The sequence below is a fragment of the Accipiter gentilis genome, chromosome 6 (assembly GCF_929443795.1).
Source record: "Accipiter gentilis chromosome 6, bAccGen1.1, whole genome shotgun sequence".
NCBI classification, from domain to species: Eukaryota; Metazoa; Chordata; class Aves; order Accipitriformes; family Accipitridae; genus Astur; species Astur gentilis.
Genome location: NC_064885.1, coordinates 9,787,185 through 9,814,227, shown reverse-complemented (window position 1 = coordinate 9,814,227; position 27,043 = coordinate 9,787,185). Strand labels below are relative to the sequence as shown.

The window sequence follows — 27,043 nt, the reverse complement described above, 5'->3', positions numbered from 1 at the left end:
GAGCAGACACCTGGGGTACATTCAATATAAACAGCATATCTATAAACAGGAAGCATCTACAAACCCCTGCATGCACAGCCTTCCCAGGGCTCAAACGCCGTGTACTGAACTCAATAAAACCTGCAATAAAGAACACTGTTATTCCAGCATCAGCCTGTCAAGCCAAAGCCAGACCTCCAGCAATGCTTCACTGCACTGGGAGAAGGAAAACTGGAAATTCACTGTCCTGCTCACACTCTCCAGCACACCCTTCACCATCCAAACTCTCGTAACACACAAGGAGGTCCTTAAATACGTGACTGGCATCTGAAGGGGAACAAAGACAACCCAAGCAAATAAGTTAGCAGTGACCCCACTCTTGCTGACCCCAGTGTCAAACTCTCCTATCACAAACTTTGGGCTTTCAGCCTAGGCCCCAGGGGAACGAAAGACAAGGACACATGGACTTCATTAAAACCCTCCAAAGGTTAAAGGGGAAAGTTAAGTAAAGCCCTAAAAGAAACCACACAAGAGATTGAGGAAGTAAGCTGCAAAATAAGATCCAGAAATTCTTAGACCATGGACCTTCAGTCATCCTCAGTTCTTGGTAGCACTGAGGTCCCAAGTGTGCTTCTCCCCCACAGCTGGTGTAGGGAGGGTGCGCATGAGACTTGGTCCCACACATCCTGTGCTCAATGAAAGCTAACTGGACTCTTCAGCCAAACTTTAAGCCGAAATTGCTGGGTGTCACCAACCAGAAAAGCCTAAAGCACAGGAAGAAATTTTTATTTGCTACCAGAGAAGGCTGACAGTAAGCTTAAGTAGCTGCAGAGACAAACCAAACTTGAGTGCTTATCTGAAACGAACCGTGAAACTTGTTCAGCCTCAGCCATCACTATGGCTCAGCCTGCACCATTTCTACAGCTCTTTCAGAAGTAATGGGCCTGACAGATCAGACTCAGCTCCTAGAAAGCTTGAAAAACATAAAAGCTCTCAAACCAAGATAACTTCAAAGCTTTACTAAAGGTCTAACATCAGGGGAAAGAAAAGAGCAGCAGTGCTTCAGCGCTAGCATAAATAACTTACAGTTTCTGCTAAACCAGCTGCATTAAGAGGGACTAATATTGACACTTTGGTTCTCATTAGACTCCAGAGTCAACACTCTTGACAAATCTATGGCAACCTCGCCAGTTTGTGGCTTCTGGAAGTCAGCAGTACCTCTGGCTGAACTGACCCAGGAGAGAGCAGCAGTTAAGGCATGATCACACAAACTCCTCTTACAAACAGAATCACCTCCAACCTGCTCACTAGGCTTGGTGGGCTGGAGCTGGAACAACTCTTGAGAAAATTAGCCAAATGGGGCATGCTCAAGAGGCCCTTCCCGTGACTGGCACAGAAAGAGCAGTAGCATAAATACTGTTCCCAACTGAAAAGGTTAGTGGCAACCAAGACTATAGTGCTCCTGGAAGAGCTCAGCCAGCTCCCTGGAAGAAACCTTCTCTTGGCCTTTGGACCCTGCTCTGAAAGTTTCCTCAACCTCACATGTTCATTAACTTTTTTTTTTTTTTTTTTGGGCAAATGTCTGACATTCAAGCTTGTGTTACTCTTAATCTTGTAAAAGACAGTATGTCAAAATGAGCTCCATTAGAGGGATAGCATTACATCCAAGAACCAGTTTCACCTTAAAAACTGAAAAACAAACACTATAAGGATGCTTAGAGCTTTTGATCTTTATGAAAGACTTTAAATAAAAAGAGGTAGGAAGGAAACAGGGCTCCATCCATGTGAACCATAAAAACAATCATAAGCAGAAAATAAGGCCACCGTTTTCATTTCAATTCTTAATAGCACAAGATAGTAAAGCAGCCAGATTAGGAACCAGCAAGTTAGATTTTAAAAAAAGACTTAGTTTAATAACCAGAGATGGCTACAGGGGTTTATCACCAACAACGTCTGAGATATGCATCTCTCTCCTTTCATGGGTATGAAAATAAATTAAATTAGAAACACAACTTACATCGTGGTTTCATGCTCAGCAGAGTGCCGTTAACACACAGATCTCATGCCTCTGACATGTTTGCAACACACATATGCAACGTGCCGAGCAGAACAGCCGAATTCAACTCTACTGTATGGGAACTATAAGCACAGAAATTTGGGGGGGGCTCTGCATCTGTATTCACAGAATATCAAAGCTGTTTTTCTAGTCCTACTGGAGCCTGGGTTTCAGTACACTAGCAGTCTTTATTATGGCTGTTAGTTAATGATCAAGATATAGGTTAGATTAGCTCTCACAAACACCTCTGCAACATGGCTGGGATAAGCAAATTTTTCAGCAGCAAAGCTCAAGCAAAGAAAGGCAGGAAGGCTGCCCAAAGCTGAACAAACAACGCAGCAGGATTTAAAACCACATCTAGACTCACCATATTCCACTGCAAGAGCAAACACCTTCAAAAACTTACTTGGACTGGGGCGGGGGGAAGAGAACAGTTCATTGGACTCTTGGTGCAACATTGTGTTCCCCAAAAAGCCAATATTTTAGTGGGACTTTATACACCCTGTCTGTTTTAGGTGCCTGTCTGACAGGTAGGGCTGCCAAACTCCAGTAATTATAACATCTTAGGGAAACAATCTAATTACAGGCTCCCAGCAGAGCAGTATAGTCAGAAGCATTATTATGCTTTAGCATAAGATTAGTTATTAAAAAAGATAGGATTTCAGTGAGGAACTGCCAGAAGGTTCATCATCCTCATTATGGCCATGTTGTAGAAACTTGGTATTTTACATGACCTTCATTTACCCACATATAAAATAATAACTAAGCCACCAATTTTCTTATCATGCAGCTAACAGGCTTTCTGTGCACCAGGTTTTCAGAGAAGCGAAGAGTCACTATGATCAAGCTAAACTCATTCTTCTTGGCTTCAGGTCTGATGGACCCATTAACTAGATGGCCAGACAACATCCAGAGTAGTCTGAATAGACTAAGTTCTAATCCTCCCAGGTAGGTATTTCATCACCAGCCCTTCAGAAGGCAAAAGGTCGTGATGAGCAACTTGTCTTCAAGCCCATGAGTACCTTAGGATAGCCCAAAACAGACATCAGCTGACAGCACTGCTCTTCTGACACCTAGAGTTACCCGTTCTCCAAGCAGGTCTTAACAGCATAGGCAAAAGCAACCCCAAAGCCCAGGATTCCTGAGCTTTCTCCAGCCTACAGGCACCTAAAGAGCTGGTCTATGGCTGTAACGCTTGGATTTGCTGTTCCTGGAGAAGAAAAATCTTCTTGTTCTAGTCAGACCCCCCAGTTAAACACCAAGTTCCAAGAAATAAGCCAACAGCAAAGTGAGGGTACAGATCTCAAGTACAAAGTTGAGAACAGAGTTACACAAGATAAACAGACCCAACAAAATGTAGACCGAGTATTTTCTACTCCAACCCTGCTGTTACCTGGTGATGCCAATCAAGAAGCCACAGGAACTCTTTCAATGTCACTATTAGGCATCTAAGCAGCTCACCTGGAAGCCAGTGATGGGGAAAGCTCTTTCCTCCTTGGTCCAGGAGAATCCCCCTTTGCTGCTCTGTGCAACACAAACCTCGCTTGCTAGATGGGACTGCAACAGCAGCTCCTCCCTCCCTCCCTCTCACTGGGACCAGACTCCAAGACACAACAAGCAGTAAGCAGGATCTCTTCCACTGGGGCTTTCCAACTTTTACAACCCTATTGTGTTCATTAGCAGGCTCATTCTTTTTGGCTTAAATGGCCTTCCTGTAGGTTTCAGGGCTGAACAACAACTTATAAATCAAAGTCATACACAGCATCCGCTAAATGCACATCTTATCCAACACTAAATCTCTGTTTTCCCTTTAGCTTTCATATAGCCCACACATTACACAATAACCACAGCAGACCTAGTGCTTGGGGCCCTTTTTGCAAACTCATCGCATCAGTTTTAGGGGTCCATGGTGACAGGGTACCCCACGCTGACAGGGCACCGATACTTCAGGAGCCAAATAAATTCCTGTCAGCCAAGAGCTGGAGAGGTTAAAGGTTTTAACTGAAGCTTCAGCCTGTTCACATGGCTCTTGTTACCATGCCAATGAAAGCCATGTGTCCAAAATCCCCGGAAGCGCAAGGACTTCTGCAAACAGCGGATGGACTCTTCCAGCTCTTGGAAACATCTGCTGTGGGAAGGTGTGAAGAGACAGCTTCGTGCAGTACAGGATCAAAAAACACCCCTTCAAGTAAGCTCTGAAAGCTGAAGCAGGAGGAACAGAGCACTTGCTCTGCAGCATCAGCAGGAATAACCTCCTTTGTCGGATCCCCAGTGAGATGCTCAGCCTCGTGATATGTTTAAGTGCCATCCACATCCAGCAAACCCATGCATTCCCTTGCTCCCTCCACGTCTTTCGACCTCCCACAGTACTTCAGTTGCTCATTTCTTAACACCAGGCAATTGAAACAAAAGGGAAAGGAAACTTGTTTCTAAAGGGGAGGGGGGAGAGGAAGAGAAAAATAGTTTAGCATGAGAAGTGGTGCATAATGAGTGTTGCCCACGTATTTCCTATTCCCTGCAGAACCCTTTTGTAATCTTACTGCTCCCGAGACACATGCCAGGCACCCCAACTGCCAAAGGAATCAGAAATGCAACAGCCTGTTGTGTTGCCATGGAAATAAGGAGACAGGCAGTTAATTGATAAAATGGAGGCATTAGATTTAAAAGGGGGGGGGGGGGTGGGGTGGGGAGAGGTACCAGAGTGTTATCTCATGCCAGAAAGGGACTGAGAAGTGAGAAAACACATGATATTTACAAAAGAGCTTTAAAATGCCCCTAGGAGAGATCTTTTTCCTTCTCCATTTTAATTTTCAGGGGTTGTTACCCTCAGATTCCACCACATCACAAGACAGCCTGACATGCAGCACAGAATTGCCTGTCCACTCCTGGGCTGTGTTCCCTCTCCATGGCAATCAATAAGCTTCTCATCCGCTACCCAGCAAGAAAAGCTGTACCAGCCCAACAGAAGCGTCACTGTCACAAAACCTGAAGACACTACATCCCCATCTCACTGGCCCATGCTATAGATGTCACTAACCTGTGAGAGGGCAGCATGCCTTGCAGCTCATGAGCATCTCTCAATGTGCAGCCTTGCAACCAAAATTACTAGTCAGAAAAACTTTGGTACCAGCTCTGCTCCCACCAAGCCTGGGCAGGGCTTCAGGACAGTCCCACGACCATGGGAACATAAAGCCCAGTGGAAGCCAAGACAGATTTTGTCAGCTGGAAAATCCCACTGCTGGCCACAGGGGTGCCAGCTAAAAGGAATAATGTATGTTTTTACTGACACAAGGATTAGGTAAGAGCCTAAGAGGCATTAGAGCAGCCTGGCTCAATGCTCAGGTGATGACATGGGGATGTGGTCTCAGCTGGGACACCAGACACTGCCCCCGTTCAAGCTGCAGCCTGTACTCGGGGCACCAAACATTTGTGGTGGATGATTCCTTCCCATTCAACAGACCACCACCCTCCACTACAAGCCGGAGGTGTAGAATAGCAGCGCGTTGTCTTCACAACCAAGTACCTATCAGCTCCTGGCTCTGTGTTTTTTACTCATTGCTTTTATATCACAACTACTCTAAGCCTCTCCGGCTCTGCAATGCCATTTCGTCTCCAAGCATAACACTACAGAAATTCACTAACCAATGGAGAGCAGAGCTGATTAGAGCTTCCCTTACAGAGAAGGGAACGAAGAAGGACAGTCCAGAGCATCCGTTGTCAAAGACTCAAGCCTTCGTCCCTATTGACTACAGTAGCTGGTCTACCAGGCAAGAGCCAAGGAGGCACAGCCTGCTGCAGCTCTGGAAGCTGCCACCTGCGCAGGCAGGGAGACGGGGCTTCACTTGGCAGCCTCAGCAGCAGCAGCCACGCAGGCTGACGGGGTCTCCCACGGGAGAAGGGCTGGCTGCCTGCTGCCTTCGCAGCGCTCAGCAATGGTGAGGCTTCACCACATGTAATTTCTAGGTTCCCACACAGGGATTGGAGCTTCTCAAAGCGGCTTGGATTACATAAACATGACGTTGTTGGCAATCAAGTGAAAGCCAGCCCACTCCGCCATACCCAAATTCAAATTATTGAGCACAACAACGAAGCAGCTGTTTTCTGCAAGATTTATCACAGCCCTTTCAAACTGCAGAGTAAGGCAGAAATAGAGGGAAGAGGTGACTGCGAGAGAAAGCAATGCTTTTCAGGCAATAGCCAAATGCCTGGCAGCACACTGTGGGAGGAGGCAGCCCTAGGGATTTATGGCTGACTTGGAAACAACAACTGAAAGCTCTGCAAGTTCAAAGCTGAAAAGTTGGGGCTGTAATCTGGCACATAGACGAGCTCTGCATCTGGCACCCTGGAAATCTATTGCCCCTGCTGTCCCCATGGAATAACACCCACGGCATAGATATCAAGATCTGATACAACTTCAGCATCACTGGCTCTAGCTCCTTTGAAGAGAGGAGACATACCTAGAAAGAAACCTGCGATGAGGAGAAAGGAAAAGAGGGCAATAAAAAAAGTGAACGAGAATTATGAATGAGGAAGCAAAATCGAATGAGAACCACTGCAAAGTTGCTTTGTACCGAATGCAAGGAGATGCCCATTGAGGCAGATATTTGTCTTCACAAGGGCAGCTGGGAAGGGCACTGAACCTCAGACATACTGAACAAAGGCTTTCTTATAAAGGTCTCATTCAAGAGGCTGACTGGTACGAAATCTGCTCTGCCACAGGCAAAACGTGCATTCTTGGTGCCCGCTGGAGACAGGAGGGATAGAGGACCCTGGGGTTTACCCGTTATGCTATAGCGGATCCAGTGTAATTCTTAAAAAAAAAATTAACAGCAAAGATATGCATTTGCCATGTGTGAGGATTTGAAGTTTTTCAAATAAACAATGGTATTCAACAAAACATGCAGAGCAGATATGTTTCAGCAGCACAGGGCACTAGGGAGGCAAGTGACTAGTAGAAAATGCACAAGGTTTCTTTCACCAAGGGGTAATTAACTTGCAGCATATGGATGGATCTATTAATGTCAAGATTACAGTCTTAATTTTTACATAATTATTATTTTTAAAACCGCAAGTATATTCTTTCAACATTCATGTTTCAATACACTATTCAACATTTTCCGGTTCGAAAACAGGGTCCATCTACCACACCTCTGGCGCAGCACCCTGATTTCCCAGAAAATAATGAAAACAAAAATAGCACAATTTTAAGGGTGTTTTAGGCTTGACAAAAAGAACAGAGCACGCATGCTTTCCTCCCCAGCTTGTGCCACCCCCTGCCTCTAAAAATAAGTCACAGACACATTTGAAAAACCAAGTTGATGCTAAAGTAACCCCTGATGTATTTAAAGTAACCCTTGGTGTATTATGGAGTAATACAGGCTTCATTCTTCCATAAAGAAATAATAAAATCACTGCAACTAGAGAATATTCCACTTGGAAGCATTATTCACTTTATTCACCATAGCTTATTCTAACTAGAGGATATAGTTTTCTGTTTAAACAAGCCCTTCGCTGTAAAGATTCAATAAGTCCTGTCCCCCCAGCCCCATATCCAAACTGTTACCTTGCCCAGACCATTGCAACTACTAAAAGACTTAAGGACAGAAAGGAGCATTAGAAAGCAGCCCGGGATAGCCCAGTATGGTGGTAACTCATGAGACAGCCCCGAGAGCGAGAACACCAACTGGGGAAGATACACTTACAGGGATGGCTCCTACCCCACACGGTGAGCTTCTTTCCAGCAGCCCAAGCGATGCACTGCGTAACACAACCTCCCTCGAATCACCAGTACACCCTCACATGCATCTCCAGCTCTCCGGTTGCATAGCTGAAGTCACACCATATGTTCAGCTGCTTTATAAATCTAGCACAAAGCTAACTTCTTAGAGTCTTTTCTTTTCAAAGAAGCATGGAAAAGCTTGGGAACGAGCTCAGTCTAAACCCGCCATGTCTGCAAACCCCAGCACATACATACGTGCACAGTTGTCCGCGGTTTCTTAGGCTGTGGGAATTTGTAACGCACAAGCGTGGTTTCAGGGCTGCTCTTACGGAAGTGAAGACAGCTGCTCTCAGTGAGCTGATCCGATGACAAAAAGAAAGAAAAGGAGGCAGACACAGGTCTTTAATGAGACATTTATAAACGATTTCCCAGGCAAAGCACTGGCACTAGCACAGAGAGAAGAGCAGTCTCAGGACACCTTCTGAACTGGAGAAATTTATCTTGAGTACCAAACATTGTAAAGAGCAGCCAAGCAAAGCATAGTGCTTTCTCTCCACCAGAAAAGCAATCAATTCACAGCCTTTTTAAGTGTAGGATTTTTGCTCAGGCATCATTCCCACATGAAACGCACTCAGATGGACTCTGGTGCCAGCTACAGCACTAACTGAAAGAGATGACCAGCCAAGCAGTGCATTGCTCAAGCAGGTGCACACAGAAAGGCCATTGACTTATTCACTCAGAAATGATGGAAGTAGCTCACTACCAATAAAATGTAGAAGATACCAAAAAATAGCCTGGCTTGGTCCATTCAAGAGAGTAATTATTACTTTATGATCAGACTGGAGCCAGACCAGGGGATCAGCAGCTCCAAGAACAACAGTCTGTACAGGGAATGTGATGCAGGAAAAGTTGCTGTGTGTGCATAACTCGGTATCTACTCACAGGACACAACCTGTGCAGCCATGCACAAGCAGACTGGCCGTACCTCTAACAACCCGGGGAAAGGAAGGTTAGATGACCAGGAGGGAGCCTAGTTTGACTCTGACTTTGGCATAGACTACCTTTGGGCATAGTACTTACTCCAGCTGTGTAACAAGCATCATAACTCTCTTACATCCTTACAGCGCTCAGATGATCTGGTTACTCTGTTCAAGTCAGGTCAGCTCTACTGTAGCACAGCATTTTGCCTGGCATGACAGCTAATGAGCCACGCCGCTCATACCAATGCTCCTGCTGCACTATCAGCTCAGGACCAGCAGCACTTCAGAGGCCTACATGCCTCCAGCTCAAGCTTAAAGCATCCTTTAATTCAAGCCAGGGGTGTATTTGAGCAGCTGGAAGTTACAAGCTCAGGCAAGTGATCTGATGGCACCTGGAAGGTCTTTCCCATGTGAAGGGCTAGACATGTAGCAATAGACCACATCAGTAAGATCTTCCCTACTCTTTCTCTCTTCACTGATACCACCTTCTTATTTCCACCTGCTGACCCTCAGAAACATTTCCTAGGTACAAGCACAAGCTTTTCTCTGAGTTTTGGATATTACTTTGCTCTGCTTCCCTCTGGCAGGAGTTGGGCTAATCTTCACAGTGATTGCTCTTTGCAAGAGCTCACAGCCTGCAGCCGTGAAAGTTACTTTCTCATGCCCTGTCTGCAGCTAATCTTGAGGGGAAAAGTACAAAGATTTAACACCTGACATGCAATAACAAGGGAGGATGCTTGGTTAGCTCCTTATCAGCATGCTAGGAGAAGCTTATTTTCAGTGTAACCAGTTACCGTGGAAGACAGCAGAGAGTTAAGCCACTGTTAATCGAACCACTGGGATGGTATCAGCAGAAAGGCATGCACCATGCTTTCTGTCTTGTACATAGGTTTTTTTCCCTTCTCAGTAGAAGCACAACAGCAATACACTTATATCATCCCTTTGAATCATCCATCCAACTTGCCTGAAAGAGGGACACTTTAGGGGCCATCTGCAGCATCCCCAGGATCCCAGGGGAACTGTAGGACAGGTAAAGACCAACATCTCTTAACTGCCAAAGAACTTGTGCCCAACCCTAGGGCTGCACTGTGCTGAAACGCAGCTTTGATTCATTACTTCATTGGCCATTTATTTTTGCAGCCATACATCCATGTGCAGATTGCGCAGACTATACATCTCCCATGAAAGTCACACAATAGACTGATTGTACACAGATCCACGCTATGCAGAATGCACAGTTTGTTGGGCTGTTTTTGTTTTGCCTAATCTAATAAAAAGGATATTTAAGAGCAGATTAACACTGAGTCATCTACTTTATTCCAAATATCTGGCTTAAACAGCTAAGTATCCAATTCAAAAGGCAATGAGCTGTACACGAAGAGGCACTGTTTGCAGAAAATCCAAATCACCTATTTGCAGTGGATGTCTCATTATTTTTTTTGAGAAAAAAACATGACCATGATCCAGATCTGACCCTAAAAGATATCTGAGCTATGATATGAACATAGAAACTCACAGCAGGTATCTCAAACCCAACAGCTATTTCTCAGCGATCACCAGCAATGATACATTACACCCTTCCAGGAAGGATGGTGGGTGAAGTGAGAAGCGGTGGTGGTAGTGAAATCCATAATGTGAAGTGAGAGATCATGGACAAAGCTGTGGGAGCTGACTAGTTGAGCTGTACAAAAATCTCAGCACACGGTCCCACCAGGCACCCTGACTACTCTTGAGCACACAGTATACTCCCAATCCCAGCACATCTTACTGGTTTGAAAGACTCAGATATGAACTATCCCTCTCTCTTATGCCACTTCTTCAAAAGTTTATCAGATAATCAGTTTTGTGCTTTTATCCTCCAAACACACCTGGCCAGGATAACAGTCAATCAAGTGAGGATGATGTCCCCAAGCCCTTTTTAGGGGTTAGGATTTTCTCAACATCATGCCATCCTTATCTGGAATTTGTTGTTCAAAGTCTGCATCAAGCCCTTTAATTTCTGGCAGGTTTTTTTGAGCAAATACTGCCAAATATAATATTCTTTCTGCGACAAACAATACATAAGGCTCCCATCATCTTCAGGGATGTGAATCCTAAAAAAATGTACAGGTTTAAGTCTGAAATAAGACAAGCATGCCCCAAGTGCAGGACTGAGACACCCTATATGCTCAATGAGCGTGTGCCCTCAGCCGAATTACAAATGCACTAATGTTTACAGACACAGGACTTTAGTCAATGAAAAGGACTACGGGAAGCAGCGTCAGAGAGGGAAACTGCTGCTTCTGGTGCCAGGACCGGGAGGGCAAAAGGCCAGAAAAACCTGCTGGCCAGGATAACTGTTCCGCTTTCACCTCTGACTCACAGGATGACATGCAGCAAGACCTAGTTCTCTTAAATTGTCTGGTGTGTAAAACACAGATAATACTGACCTACCTCACAGCCCCAGGCTTCACAGGTGGTGGTGAAGCATTTGGAGTGTCTAAACAGAGAGGTTTCATATGTGCATAGAAGGTTTATAATTACAGAAAGCGAGAATGACTTACAGCTTGCGCTTGGTAGGAATTCATAAAGCAGCTTGGGAACACTCTTGTAGCAGCAGTTAACTCCTGCATAACACTGCCCTGCAAATTAAAGCACTAGTATGCTAGATTACACAAATTAATTCCTGAATTTTCAGTGCATGTTCAGTTTTTAAGAGGTACTCGTGGCAAAGTTCATCACTGCCTTAATCTGCAACCATTTAAAATCTCCATGCACAAATATTTCCTTTCTCACAAAGAATTCTGTAGGGAAGACCATGCGAGTAAAGTGCTCTGCTGCATCCTCCGGGCCATCCATGACCCGAACACAGCACACAGGACACACATTTACTGTGCTGGAAACAGCATTGCCGAAACAGTCACATTTTGCAGTAGAGACCATCAACTGTGTTCTAAATGGAGTTGCTGAAGTCTCAGCCCAATTTTGACAACTTTTATTATTTTATAGTGAGCATTGTGATACATGCCGTTTATCTTGCAGACCTCACTACCACATAAAAAACAATTTCTCTCTTTTAAGGGGATATTACTTTCTAGCATCTGTATAAAAAAAAGTAAATATATAGAGAAAAATATCTGTATTCTAAATATTTTAAGGCTTTTGTGGAGACCAATTCACCTATTTAACTGCTTGCAAGGAGGATGCTCACATGTAGGGTCAGTGTGCAATGGTCAGATCCAATCAATAGCCAATACTATGTAGCAACAGTCTGATGTCACTGTAATCCTACGGATTCTCAACCTAAATCCATCTATGCCAAAGGGAATCTCTCCTTTGATTTCAATGAATATTGGCTCAGGCTGCTAATGATTAATCTGCTTTTGCAGGATCAGATGAATTGTTCGAGGCAGAACACGTGGGAGCAGATTCTGCCCCAAAGCTGCACCCTTACTCTGATGGGTGTAACCACAAGCATTCTGATATTACTGCAGACTTACACCAGCCCAGCTGAATAGGATTTGGTTCATTATAGTCAAACCACCATAAACTGAACATCTGTGGGAAGCAGATTTTCTTTCCCTGCTGTTCTGTGAGGAGCTACAGACAGAGCGAGCAGGAGGGCGTCTGACCTCCATATGCCTTCAGTGTGTGCTTGCATCTCATTCTACAATGAGTGCACTGAATATTAAGGATTAACTATATCAAATCCTTCTAAGAGCATCTAATGATTAAGACAATTAAAATCAGACTCCCAGTTGTCTCTAGATGTCACCTGTAAAGCTGATTAAATCAAGATTGATTCAATGCCCTTTTATATTGCTTAGAATGCATCAAACCACTTCTCCTTGGGAGATGAATGCTGCCAAAGGTCCTTTCCCTCTTCAAGGGGAGAACCACCACCTCCAACACCCCTGCCTAGAAACCTCAGTACAAAATGTATTTCAAACTGCAGGATGGCAGACAGAGTGGCTCATGAAAGGGATGTGTGAGCTGAATACAAGCCCTATGCAAATAGTCAAACGGTTGGTCCACAACCACGCCAGAAAACATTTGGCTTCTGGATATGCAGTGGGGATTAGAAGCAAATCTGCAGGGTCTCACAAGAACATCAGCATCCACAAGCAAGTGGATTTGTACAGTGATGTGACCTACATGCAGGGCACTTCAGTCACCCCACAGCAGCGATGAACTCAAGCTCTAACAATCACTCAGCAAAGCTGCTCAAGTGGTTGTCACAGTTCCTGCGCCTCAGCTGCACTGACCGTCAGCCACCATGGTTCTGCTCCCAGCCTCCCTTCTTCTCTTGAGCTGTACATCAATTCTAAATCAGCAAACCAGCAACTCTCATTTGCAGTTTTTTCCTGTACAGCCCTTGAAAACATACTCTTGTTTTCTTCCAGATATCTGATAACTTCTTGAACAGATGACTGTCTGTGTGTACGTGGATACTGTAGCTCTTACCACTAATTGATAGATAATCTGCTGATACTGTAGTAGTCAGAGGCATTTGATTAACACACACTCGTTGGCACCTTGTCCTCCCAATTCCCCTAGGAACAGAACATGCTGTGTACACAGACCCATTAAGATAAAGCAAGACCTAATCAAACTTCACAGACACTGATGACGCATTTCCAGCAACTAATCTGACTCAAGGAATATCCATTCACACTTGCAGCATGGATTTAATTGAGGACAGCACTCAGATGGCAGCTGACAATACCTATCGCTCCGTGAGGGCTGAAGCAAAACAGCAAAACCAGACGTTTGCTAGAAATAATAGCAGCCTCTGGCCCCACAACGTGGGGTCTTTTCTCTCAATTCGCCAGTGCACAACACCCCAAGTTAATATTAATCAAGAGCCACAAAGCCTTTGAATAGACAAGAATTAGCTCCCTATGTCTGTGCCAGTCAATCAGCTGCTCAGGACACTACAATCCCATTTCTTTTGTTTCAGACAAAACAGTAGTTTAGTGTCTTTCATATTTATTTGGGAATGAGAATTAATAGATTGATACAAAACCAGGCAGCCTCAACACTCTTTCCTGCAGCTTTATAAAAAAGCCTGTGTTAAGAAACTGCCAAACCATCAATGATTACCTGAGAGTAACCCAAGCTCTCTCTTATTACCGAGGCATGAATTCCTCATCAAGGACACCCTCCCTCCCTCTGTTTTACTGCAAAATAATCCTGGAGGCAACAGAAATTACTTCTCCTTGCTATACATCCAGCCAATTTATTCTAACAAAATCCTGAGAAAATTGAGGGGTGAACAACTGATTTCCAAGTTAATTTACCAAGATGTTGCTGTTAACCCTGTTGCGGATAAATAAAAAGGAACAAAGATTTCCCATGGAGGAAGGTAAGAGCAAGGCACTAATCCTACAGAGGAGCAAAGGCAGTGGTGAGATTTAGACCCCTCCAGAAGAATTCATACAGGTATAGCTCATTAATGATGGGGCCTAGATGTACAAAGAGACTTATCCATATAGAATTGCTGAGTCTCTGAAACTAGAAGCAGTCCTCAGAAGATAACTGCATTTCTACAATACAAATCAGAAAATAAATTTGACTCCCTCCCAGGAGACTCAAACCCAAATTCAACCTGATAAAAACATTATGCCACACAATTTTCAAAGGAAACCTCCTTTAATTTTGAAGAGGAACCTGGGATGTAACCCATGGAGTCCAGTCTGCCCAACCCTCTGTTGGCCTCTTCTTATTCTCCTATGCTAGGAGTGATTGATCACATCCAGGCTGGAGTGACAGCTCTGATCACGCATGCCCCCTAACACAAACTCAGTGACTGCACCCAGCAAACCCCGTCCCAGCTGCTGCCTGAACAACATGAAGCTCACCCCCTCAGCACAGCAATAACTATCCCCCAGGACGTAACCAGCCTCAGCCGATTAGCAACCAGAAACCAAGCACAACTACCTACCCCAATAACTACCACAGCTCAGGCTTATAAAACCCTCATTACAACATACTTAGTTTAATTATCCTGTGGAGCCAGTCATCTAGTGCTCTTTAATGGCCCTGTGAGCACTCCAGTCTACTTTGCTTTTATTTTTAGTGAACAAAAGTGTCATACAGTGTTTGCAAAGGCAGATATTACGCCAGCAAATATTAATAGTTCTGTGCCCTTATTTTTCATCAAAAATAATGTACATACACTTATATGAAAATGAGAAGGCATTCCCAGGCTCCTGGCAATGCTGTATAGCTTAGCTATCAAAGTATACTTTTTGGCAACAAAACTGGGCACCTGCTGAAAAACAGTTTTGATACTCATAGCCGTGCCTAAATATGATACTCAGGTCAGATGCTTGCACCTGCCCATTCAGAAAGAGAGGATCCATCTGTAAAATTCAAGATCTAGGCTGTATTCAGACTGGATGCATTTAAGTCTCAGAAAATATAACAGGTCTGGGCTTTTTTGCCTCCAGAGCTGAAGTCCCAGCATTGCCCAGCTCCATCTGCAAATACTAATTTTCCTTTTTTTCCTCCCCCTTTTGCCAGAAATCTTTAATTGAAGAAGAGATTTAAGAACCATAAAAAGCACTGTAAATGAACGCCAGAGCCAGCTGACAGCAAAATGCAGTATGAAAGGCAAGACTTTCTCCTCTAACCAAGTTACTCTAATGCTGCTCTGAGCAGACAAAAACCACTCTGAAATGTGAACATTTCCCCTCCCAGAGGCTTTCACCTGTTCCACCAGCTGGGAGGGCTGTGTGGACCCATTCATCATAGCTTCCATTCTCTCCATCTTGCAACTCCAGGCAAAAGCAGGCTTTTCCAGGAGGAGGGTGGGAGAGAAACTAAGACATATTAGCTTTGCAAGTAACAAGAAATCCAAACATTACATTGAGCCCTTTACCAGTGACCCACACCTTTTGCACAGAACCCTCTGGGGTTGAGAGCAGTAACTTTCTTTACTTGAAGCATGGGAAATAAGCCAACGCATTTGTGGGAAATTCTCTCCTGAGACAGCTAGAGATGAATTTTCAGTCTGGTTTTAAGGAAAATAGTTACCACAAAGCAGCAAAACTTATTTTTTCCATTGTTGCAGCTTTATGGGAGAGAAGGGAGAGGGATGGTCATCATGGTCATCACTCAAAGCTAATGTTTTCCAAGAATTCACCAGTCCCCCACCGACTTTCAGTGGAAGTGACCACTTCAGCTCTCAAAAAAAACCAACCCCCAAACCAAAAACCAACAAACAAAACAAACCCCACCCACAAGAAGCCAATGCACCTAACCCAGAATATCACCACAAAAAGCCCTTATACCTCATGGGTCTTTGCATCAGCTCGGGTAGGAGACACAATAACTCTCCACTCTAGGAAAGTTCAAAGAGGACACTCCAAGAGCTGGTAGGAAACAGGGGCTCTGAATAAGTTTTCAGGGAAAATAACTCTGATATTCTGAGCCAGCTTGACACACATGCTATGACTACATCATATTTGGTCTCTATAGAAACCTACAGCCATGAATTGTGAAATTATATATACAGGCACACACAGCATCTTACATCTGCATCAAGCCTCTGTCCTGTTACATAAGATGTGAGCTGTCAAGATTACATGGAAATGTTTAACAGGGTACAACTCCACTGCCTAGGAAAGGAAGAGAGATGAGAGATGGATGAGAGACACTTGACTTTCTACAAAAGAATATGAACAGAGCGCTGGGGAAAAGAGAAAGTAGAAATCAAAGCACCTTTGTGTATTCCAGACTAAGAATAAAGGAAAGTACATCTACTTACACTTTTGCAGACAAGACTGATGAGCTTATGGGAAGGTAGGAGGAAGAAAGTGTGAAGCTTTTCAAAATTCATTTGTATCTAATGGCTCTCTGACAACTCTCAGGTACAACTGGAGAATGAGAACCTTCTTTTGACACCCAGTCTGGAAGATATAACCTCAATGTGGGGTCTTTCTGAGCCAGCCCCAGGCTACCAGAGCCAAGAGACAGCTCAGAGCCAACAGACTGTACATTGTTGCAGTTTAATTCTGTGCTTCATTAGATTATGGTTTTCTTCTGCAACTATATTTCAAGCTTTTGAGATTTCTGTCTTCCCCCAAAGTAGCAAATTCATAGAGATCAATGTTGCAGCTCTGTATTTTGTCATCCAAACCACACTGGTTTTCTTCCATCAAGCTGCAGGGCTCAGGTGGTTCACCAAACGCCTAAGAAAATGGAGAAATCTCTTTTGGCATTTCTGGCAAGAGACAGGTTAAGTGTGGAGGCAACACATGAGTTCAGAAAAAATCCAGTGCACTCAGATCCCCCTGGAGTCAGGCAAACCCTGACAGTCTCCCAGGAAAGACTCTCATTGCACAGACATGGTTCACAGAGCTCATGGAAACATTTAACGACAGCACAGAGCAGAGCTCATGGTTTCTGCAGGGCTTCTCTAATGCCTCGCATGCAGCCTCCTTCATGTGAGTTTTTAAGACCTGATGTAAAGCTTGGTATCTTTAGAGGAGCTTTCCATCCCAGCAGACACCCGATACATCACATGAAAGCACTTTCCTGGACAGTGACAGAAGAGGAAAGAAAGAAAAGCAGAAAAAGCCCTTTGCAGTATTGACATTAAATACACAAAAGAAAATTGTTTTCAGCCCCTTCATCTCTCCCATTGTCCCTCTGTACATTAGAAAGGCTCCAATGCCATGACACTGGGGAAAGCACTCAGTGCCGACTGCACACTACCAGATCTAACAGCCCTCAGGCTGGCATATAGTTACCTCCTCTTGATAAAGTTGGGTTATCAGTACTGCTGTGAATTAACAGCAGTGATGCACTTAGACACCAGAGGTTGAGTGATGCAGGTTAGCAAGACAGAACGGTGAGGATGGGGCAAAGCTCCATCACCCTCCAGTAGCCCAGACCTGATTAATCCCAGGAAAGGTAATGAAATCCAATCTCCATGGCCATCTACCACCAGATCCTCTGGCAGCAGGCATCCTCAAAGTTTACATCAGTGCCTGCTGTGGTTAGGATTTTAATGATGTGGACACTTGGCTCTGAAATAGAATTAAACCACTTTGACAATAAAAAGAATATTTTCTCTTGGAGTTTTTCCTTGCCAAAGGCTGAATCCCATGCTTGTCTGTGCTGTGGCTGGGCCCCACAGCCAGCACAGATGCTGCCACTCTCAGAAAGGGGCACATAGGCAAGTCAACAGGATTTTGGGATGCACGCTTTGCTCACCAATTCAGATTATCATTGGAAAGGAGAGGAGCTGGAGGCAGCGAGGGGCTGGCCAGGCCTTTGCAGGAAGAAGAGCAGGTCAGGCCACACACAGACACAGCAGTAGCTCTTGTGCAGGATACGAAGCAAGATCATGATGCTAGGAATGATGTCAAAGATGATGCTACAAGCCCTATCGCAGCTATCCACCTAGCACACACTGGGTAAACAGCCCCGTTGTGCTCTGTTCTCACCTTCCAGGTAGGAATAGCTCAGTGCTGTCATTGCTCCAGCAGCTTTGCAAATCCTGAAAGCCCCCTGCGCCATCCTGAGAGGCAGAGGAGCAGCAGCACAGCTCATAGCACAGTGATTGCACGGTACCAACCCACCATCCCAAGACTTGTCCCCATCTCCATACACACATTTTTCCAGGAACAAAACTCATTTTAGAATTTCTCAGGCAAAGGTAAAACTCAGTTTGGTGCAGATTCTGCCCACGCTCAGCTGGCTTTGCTGCACATCTATCACAGTGACAGATGGCTATAGCTCAACAAGGCACAAAGAAGCTCCAGCAAACAAGTGCTGCATTCAGCCGAAAGGCTGCATCGGACCCCCGTGCTTACTATCAGTGCTGACTAACTCTTTCATACTGCAACACACGCAACGACTGTGTTTGCTGAGACGCCTCTGTGCAAAGCCTCCAAGGGGAAGACAGGCCTCGGATCTTCTCCCTCGTTTTGGGTTTTGATTTATTTAAGTGATAAAAATCAACTGAAAATAACTCTACACTGCACTGCAATTATAAATCCAGCATGAAGCACCTTGAGAGATTCACAGCTGGTAGCTAAACAGTCACTTCACTAGAGTCCTTCAAGCTCATTTCTCTGTGCTAGGAGAAACTAGGGGGAAATACAGAAACAGCTCTGGGGGATAACTTCAAAATAAACAGCCTAACCTATAAACCTTATACTAAGAATTCCCTTTGTCAATTTGTGCTTGCCTCTAGCAAATAAATATAAAGGAGACTGCAGTATCTTTGATTTGGATACTAAATTAAGAAATTAAGTCTTTCTAATATCAAAACCCACTCAAACACAGAAAAGTGCAATTCAAAGGTTTATCTGTACATCTAGGGCCAAGTCCTCAGCCAAAGAAGAGCAGTGTTGCTCCATTCCCTACAATGCTGTATTACACCAAAGGATCTGGAACTCAGCCCATGATCTCATGCAGCGACGGGCCCCTCAAACAAGACCTTGCACATGTGCAAAAAGCCAAGTTAAAACTATGGCTTTTACAATACTGTTCAAGGAAAGAATTTACAGAGTGGGAGAGATGATACATACACCATCAATCACTGAAAGAAGAGAAAGCTCAGCTGAAGAAATACATGAGCAAAGCAGAGCTCCTGATGTGTAACAATGGAGCAGAGCCAGGGTCTCTCAGCAGCAAGCAGGGTCTTCGCATGGAAGTCCTGTGCAGAGGTTGTGCCTGAAGCACCCTCTCAGTGGAGGGTGTTCATGGGACAATGACACATGCCCCAGCACAAGAGAAACTCAGAGATGGGGCTTTTTGTTTGTTTTGTTTAAATAACTGACACTTCTGCATTACTCTGACAAGAGATAACATTCTGTGGTGACCCTCATTTTTGCAGTATCATTATCACAGGCTAATTTGTCATAGTATGCTAAAGCAAATTTTGTCCAATATTATCCCCTATACTAAAAATGTTGTCTGACAGGTACAAGGCTTTCCTGCTTCTCCCAAACACTACGTATTTTTGGACTGAAACATACAGAAAGGTAGCCAGGCACATGGGCAGTGGCCTGAATTATTATGGGACAAGAGGCTGACAGACCTCAACAAGCAACGAGCAACATTCTCAAATGAAAGTGTAATATACTGAACATACAAGTGATTGATAGGATATAGATCATCCTGATGCTTTTCCCCAGAACCAAAAAGAAAGCCTTTTTTAACAAAGTGAAACAAAAAACATTACATAAAAAACTTGCACCTTGAATATTTGCTAAATTATATCTGTCATGGTTTAACCCCAGCCAGCAATAAAATATCTAATAAAAAAAGAAAAACAACCCAGCAGTCAAAGCAGCCAGAAAAATGAGTCCTAAGCAAAACACATCTCAAATGTTTTTGAAGTGTTAATTATACTGCCTAATGGCAGTCTGTATAGCTTATGTATACACTGGCTATAGACCAACAGACAGTAAAGCATGTGTACGTATGTCTAGGTAAATCGTTATTCAAAACCCAGTGCTTCAAATGATTCTGTGCAAACAAAGGTGCTAATTTGAGGTAATCAGCAGAGAACAAATCACCTTAAGTGCCTGATTCCTACTCTTGCATTATCACAGGCCAGAAGCAATGGCTATAGGACAGTGTTTAAGAAGGTCATGGGCGAGGTTCCTATCTGCCTAATTATTACCAGCTCTTCAAATGTCAGTGTCTGTACAGGTATGCATACGCAAACAAGCAAGACAGGAGGCAGCACCTCTCTCTGTCAGCCCTAAACACGAAAGGATCCATCTGTCTCCCACCCACTCCACAACCTGCCTAGTTTATGCATTAGCTGGGAGAGATAGGCCGTTTACTCACCCCATTACAGTTAGATTGTGAGCATGCATCAAAACATGTACAGACAAGGGAATTTTAGGTCTTACTGAACATTGGCACCATAAGGCCTTTGCCTTTAAGCCAGGTAATCACCTGGGTCAGCTTATGCCCCTGCCAAATCAAGTCCTTACCTTCTTTTGAACCAGTGGTGACGGCAGCTGCGGTGGTCCCCGATGCCCGTCCCACCGGGCTGGAGTGCTTCCCAGCCCTGCCAGGGATTTTAAGTCCACTTGGCTTCAGCATGTTTGCTGTCTCATGTATCTCAGGCTTGTATTGCAAATGTCTCAAAGAGCTGTCCTGGTATCACCATTCAGGCTTCTCGATGATGGACCTCTTCTTCCATTGTCACAGACCTGGGAGAACAGAACACAAAGAAATCAGACAGAGAGCACCAAACAGGCTGTCAGAAAGCAGTGCCCAGCTCCCTCCTCACAGTCCTAGGAGAGTCAGGATCTTTCATTTCTTCTCATGTAAAACAAGGCTGATCATTTTCTTCATCTCCCATCTTAATGTTCTTTCCCCCAATCTCACAGTCTCACCTTAACCCTGGAGTCCTGGGCCAAAGCTGAAACCTCCTAGAACCACCAAACAAGAATTTAAATTCAGTTTGGGATTTGAGCAACTGAAATTGCTGACTGGTTTGAACTTCTAAAGTCTCAGTTCATGCATCAGCCAAGACCTGGTTCTGCTGTCAGAGCCCTTACGAAAGGCACACTACCAAACCTCAGCACTAGACCTTTGGTGCATGGCCCCACTCTCACCAGACTTCAGGGCAGCATCTCCAAATTGACAGAAGGAGGAAGGAAGAGGCCAGTGTCTGAGATGGGGCTTTCGGCTCTTTTCCTTAAGGACAAATCCAAAACTTTGTTACAGAAAAAGGGCATCTGACCCCATAGATTTGCAGTAAGACTGAAAAAAACCCCAACAAACCAACCCCAAACCTTTCTGAAACCTAAGCATGACTGTACCAACTACTCATTAGTGAAGTCACATAATCCTTCCCTGTGTCATTCCCTTCCCAGTAGGCAAACGGAATAAAACCTCCAAAGTCCTTGCAAGGATGTTGCATTAACAAGCACACAACTCCTCAAGCAAAAAGTTTTATGACAAGAAAAGAAAAATAAAGGAAATGACTAAGTTGCTTTAAAAAAAATGCAAAAACATTCCTAATGGATAAAGAAAAACAATTAAAAAATTGAGACTATCAGCTAAAAGGAAGCTAAGGCAGGCTGACTGAGCAGGCTGGGATGCAGAGGGAAGAAGGTGGTGGCAGAGCGAGCCAGGGACAACGCCAACATAACAGCAAAGGGAATTGCAAGGAGAGCAAACCAAGGACCAGCCAGAAGCCAGGGGACAGCCAGACCTCCTTCCTGAGCCAAGGAAGGAGGTAGCCTGCTGCAGGCAGCGCTCTGGAGAATTAATGTAGCAAAGATTTACAGATGCTGCAAGGGGGGAATTGCAATAGCTGGGACGGGAAGTGATTAAGGCATGAGTAAGGATTTCAACACAGGCTGGGTCAGAGCGAGGGGAGGGTTGGCAGGGCTCCAGGGAAAGCTGCAAGCAGACACAGGAGGAGGAAAAACCGCAAGGAGAATTCCAAAACTGTATTCCTGAGGGCTCACAAATATCTGAGACACCAAAGAGCGTTTCAGCAGTAAGAGTCAGTCATCCCACACTGGCTTAGAGAGACAAAGAAAGGAGGGATCAGCAGAGAGAGCCTGGGGAGGGAGCCTGAGTGAAAACCCAAGGGATCAAGCCCTGTCTCTTCCCCACGTCCCCCACACAAAGGATGTTCAACACCTGGGGTGGCTTCAGATACCTGCAGACAGCACCAACTGGGACTATTTAGCTTACACAGAAGTCAGGGCTATTTATGAGAAGCAGGATGCTCGGATCACATCACCAGTAGCAGGAACAATGGACAAGAGCAAGCAGTTCTTGTTAAGCAAGAGAGAAAACAGCCTTCCTGCGACAGAGCCAGCGAGGACCAGATGCTGTCACAGAGCTGGACAGGAGGCTGCGGTTTCCAGCTCTGTTTAGCATAAAACAAGGAGACAAGTAACAGAATCTGGAAGTGAGAAACATTGATCAGCCTGGTTCCTCCTATCTGTCAAGCCATCAGACATCTCCCTTCCACCCACTCCATCTCATACGACATATTTCGCCCCAGGCTAGCTTTGATTTTACAGAGCAACTGGATTTCTAGCACTTCTGCTGGCAGGTGATGTGCTCTACAAAGAGATGTCACCCCATCTCTATCACCTTCAACCTGAAGGTTTGCTCTCTACAATATACCCTTACTCCTAGATTTACACATCTCATCGCCCAGTCCTACCATTTGGTTACAAGGTTTGATGCTGTACTTGAGATTAAACAAGCTGGGGATGCTATTTCTTCCAGATAAAACATGATGGCTGGTTGAGTCCACAATCAGGAATATAGATGGGGGAAGGATAAAAGAATTTAAGCAGGAAAGGACGCCAGAAGAATAAAAATATTTTACAGTTTTTTAGGCCTCTGTTAGAGGGATTCTCTAGATCCCTAACTTTGCAGTGAGAACCACATAAGCTTTAGGGAGACAGTGAATTTAGTCCGTTCCTCTATTTTGCTGCTTATCTATGAGGATACAGGGAACTTCAGTTCGTTCTCCCTCCACTACTCATTATCCGTGAAGATAGCTGGCCACACAAGTCACAGGATATTGTGATATTCTGCTCCTTCCCAGGATGACTGGATTTTATTTTTATGCAGGGGGAGAGAAATAAGAGGAAGTGCATTCCCACTGCATGAAGATTTCTGCCAGAAACCTTTATGCAAACACATTTGCTTTCAACATACTAATGCTGAAAAACAAATGAACTCCACAGGCTGCTAATTAAGCCACCCTCCGAACAGATAGCTTCTTTTACCCTGAAATACAATCACCACAATTAGTTCACAGCCACACTCACTGGGGTCTCCATGCCACATGCCACATCAAAAACTTCCAAAACATCACCCTGCATCACAGCCAGACACCCCTTGCCCAGCTATGCTCACCACATGTCAGTTCACAGGGAAGTCTGATGGGGGCTAACTCACATATCTGAAGTGTCATTCTCATCTCCATGAGCTGCAGACTGACCAAAGCCAGGAAACAGGGGTGACTGCCTTAGCGTGCACCCACACACTCATTATCACACAGGGAAATGAGGATGAACTTGATCTAAATTTTACTGTAAATGCAGCTTGTTAGAAATACATAGATAAAAATAGGTGCCTGGGACATTTTTAAAGAAGCCTATGCCTGCTGCTAGGGACAGACACTCCTTCTCTGTCACTAGTTTCTCCCCTACTTCTACATAAAAATATATGAGCAGATTTTTAGGAAGCTCTGAAAGCCAAGCATGGAGCTCATCTGAATTACACTATTAGGTCATCTTCACCACCCAGAGCAATGCTGCCCTAAGCCATCCAAGTCCCACATTAGCTCCCAAGTGATGCAGCTTCTGTGCTGCAGAAATATCCTTGGCCTGGGACATAGGCCAGTATCTCCACAGGGCACTGCCCTTCTCCATTAGAGATAACAACTTGCCCTGCTAAGAAATTGTACCCTCAGCATCCCAACAGGCTCTATTAACAGAAACCTTCTGAAAAGTCTGTTTCCAGCAGTAAATGCTGAACACAGGCAAATATGATGCTATATGTGGTGTAAGAAACACATGAGCCATTTTCTCTTTCCTACTCCCTATATTACCTGCTCAAGCTGAAAGCTTTGCCTTCCTGTATAACTTTATGGAAATGTGATTTTTTTCCAGACACACTGTAAAAAAACCCCCATCTGCCCCTGTGGATACTCCAGGGCCACCAGCTCTGCTTATTTTGTTTTTCTTCCTTTTCCAAGATGACACAGATTACAAGGATTTTCTAGATCTCCGCTAGATTCTTCCTGCAGTTTTTTCACACTGGGATGAATGGTTCTGTCTGTTCCCACAATCAAGGAAAGCATCCCAGGAATGCACAATATGAAAGCCTGCTGCAAATGACCAAAATATTCTGTTCTCCATTCTTCCATCAGAAAAGGGGACAGCTGGATCTGAGTCACCTAGGCTTAGATTCAAAAAGGGGAACAGTTCTAAACCGAGTACAGATGTACATCCAAAAAATACCTTTCACCAGGAGCAACATATCTGGATATGCAAGTATCCACAAAGTTGGCCAGGCATCAGAACAGCACACGTTAAAAACAGAGAAACAATTGGAGGTGATTAGACTTCAGTTATTTCTCAAATGTGGTAGAGGAACAACACAAAACAAGGGTTGGTAGCAAAAGCCTTTGTCAGTCTTGGCAATACAGCTTATCTGTAAGTTTCTCTGCTTCATCCATCCCTCCTACCCTCAATAAGGCACATTAGTACTTGCTTGCCACATGAAATACCATCCCATTCAAGACGGACATAAGCAACAAAGCAGACTCCCAGATTCAGCACACTCCCCAGAAGAAAGCTCTCATGGGGCAGACACCAATCTACGGCTCTGTTCACCTCGACATATTGAGTGAAACAACTGCAAGACACTGGAACAGGTTTCCAGATACCAGACTGAGTTGGCCTGAATCCCATCCTGTGCCTGGTGCTTCCTTCTGGATGGATCTAGATGCAAGAAGAGTTTACCCAACATGAAACCCTAGGCAAGGCACAGGGATTTCGTTCTGAATACAGACCCAAGTGGAATTTAGATCAGCTGTATCTGAACGCTGCTGTAACAGCTAGGTATATACAATACTTTGTGGGGAAACATCTCCTTATTTCTTAAAATTAAATATATAGCTAAAAAAGTGAGTACCAAAATTTAGGTTTCTAATTTTTTTGAATTTGGAAATCCACACATAAGAAATTAAATTTGAAGTTTGCAGTCAGTTGTGTGCACACCTTTTCAGGGCAAGGGGCCCATAAAAAAGGTAAAGAACAGTATGTAGTTATCAGACTGAAGGAAATCAAGGTTATCATGTTATACGGAAGGTTAATGATAAACAAAGACAATGCAGAGCAGCAGTAAAACACTTTTTTTTTTTTTTTTTTTTAACAAATTTGACTCATGCAAATAATCCTTTACTTCAAAGACAACTATTTGGATAGTTTGCACAATAAAGTCTGTTTTTCTCTACTCCCATCTAAGATAATCTTTTGAGAAGCAATTGTTTGTGCCACTATTTAAAACACTATGCCAGCTTCCCTCATGTTCATACTAAGGATGAGGAACACCAGGGCTTGGGATGCAGCCCTACGGCAGCACATCTGCAAGCAGAGTTTCAGCCATTTTCAGAGCATCATAAGATGCGGTGGTGTGCCTGAATCTGCACAAAGACTCTTGCATTAGTAATAAAGACACAGCCTAGAAAGACCAGGAATTCTGTCTGCAGCTGCTCTGACAATGTAATAACAGTGACTTCATATGGAGTAATAGAAAGTGCCTTTTACGCCTGCAAGGTAAAGCCCCATCCTCTACAGGAAAGAGAAACAATCCCACGTGCTGCCACACAATGTATAGCTGGGGATGGTCCAACAGCACCTTGGTTTCGACACATCCTTTGCATGCACATTCAGGAGAGTTAACATAAAAGCAGGAACTTAATTTTCTACCCAAGTTCTGGGTTTGTATTTCAGAAAGAGTACAGGGCCTCGAAGAGGTTTCTGGGTTTGGTCCCCTAGCCTCTGTCATTCAAGAACCTCTGGGACTCCAGGCACAGATTGAACTTAGCACAGCCCAAGAACAACCCCTGCTCCCCACGAGACCTACAACTGCCTGTTGCAGCAATTCATTCTTGCACGTGTCACACTCCCCATGCAAAATCTCCCACAGAAAACAGCATTACTGCTTGCAGAAGACTCCAGCATCAGGCACCGTAAATGTTGAAAATAATACCTGAAGCCCAACATCTCCCTGAAAACAAATTGCTACTGAAGAACTTCATCCACCGAACGCTGGAGGAGCTCTTCACTCACTTCCACAATAAGCATACAGAATAAAGGCAAAAAGCGTTCAGTGTCTGGTATTCATTTATTAGGCCTTATACAAAACCTTTACTGGCCTAAAGATACTGATTATTTTTTTTTAAGTTATGTAAAATTATTTCATTTCTTATTTCTGAGCATTTGGTTGCATCCACTTCAGATTTCCAAGCTTTTCTGCACCTTTCCAATGCCCAGGAAAATGATATCTTCACACAATAAAGCTCCATCTCCTAGAGTAGCTACTCTAGGATACATTACTGCCCAACTGACCGCATGCCAGAGGCAAGGACAGGTAAAGATTTGGTGTCCCGGGCACACAACCCCACAACATCAGCCATACTGCAAAGACAGGCCAGGGATTTTATGAACAGAATTTTGCCTTGAAATCAAATGCGAAGGCCATATTCAAACCACTCAGTCTTCTGCGAAAGGGACAGGAAATGAATCCGATCAACATAGAGACAGGATCTGATAAAGCCAAACTGCAGCTTTGCTAATAGAGACA

General features: G+C 44.3%; 1 protein-coding gene across 3 annotated transcripts in view; it reads right to left on the bottom strand.

Moving 5' to 3' along the window:
- CLIP2 (CAP-Gly domain containing linker protein 2) overlaps positions 1–27,043 on the bottom strand; it is a 79,918-nt gene that overhangs the window by 42,718 nt on the left and 10,157 nt on the right. For all 3 annotated transcript variants that reach the window (XM_049803478.1, XM_049803480.1, XM_049803479.1), the window contains exon 2: positions 20,677–20,898. In XM_049803478.1, the coding sequence (XP_049659435.1) occupies positions 20,677–20,788 (112 nt within the window). In that variant the 5' untranslated portion in view covers positions 20,789–20,898. The remainder of the gene's footprint in view (positions 1–20,676; positions 20,899–27,043) is intronic.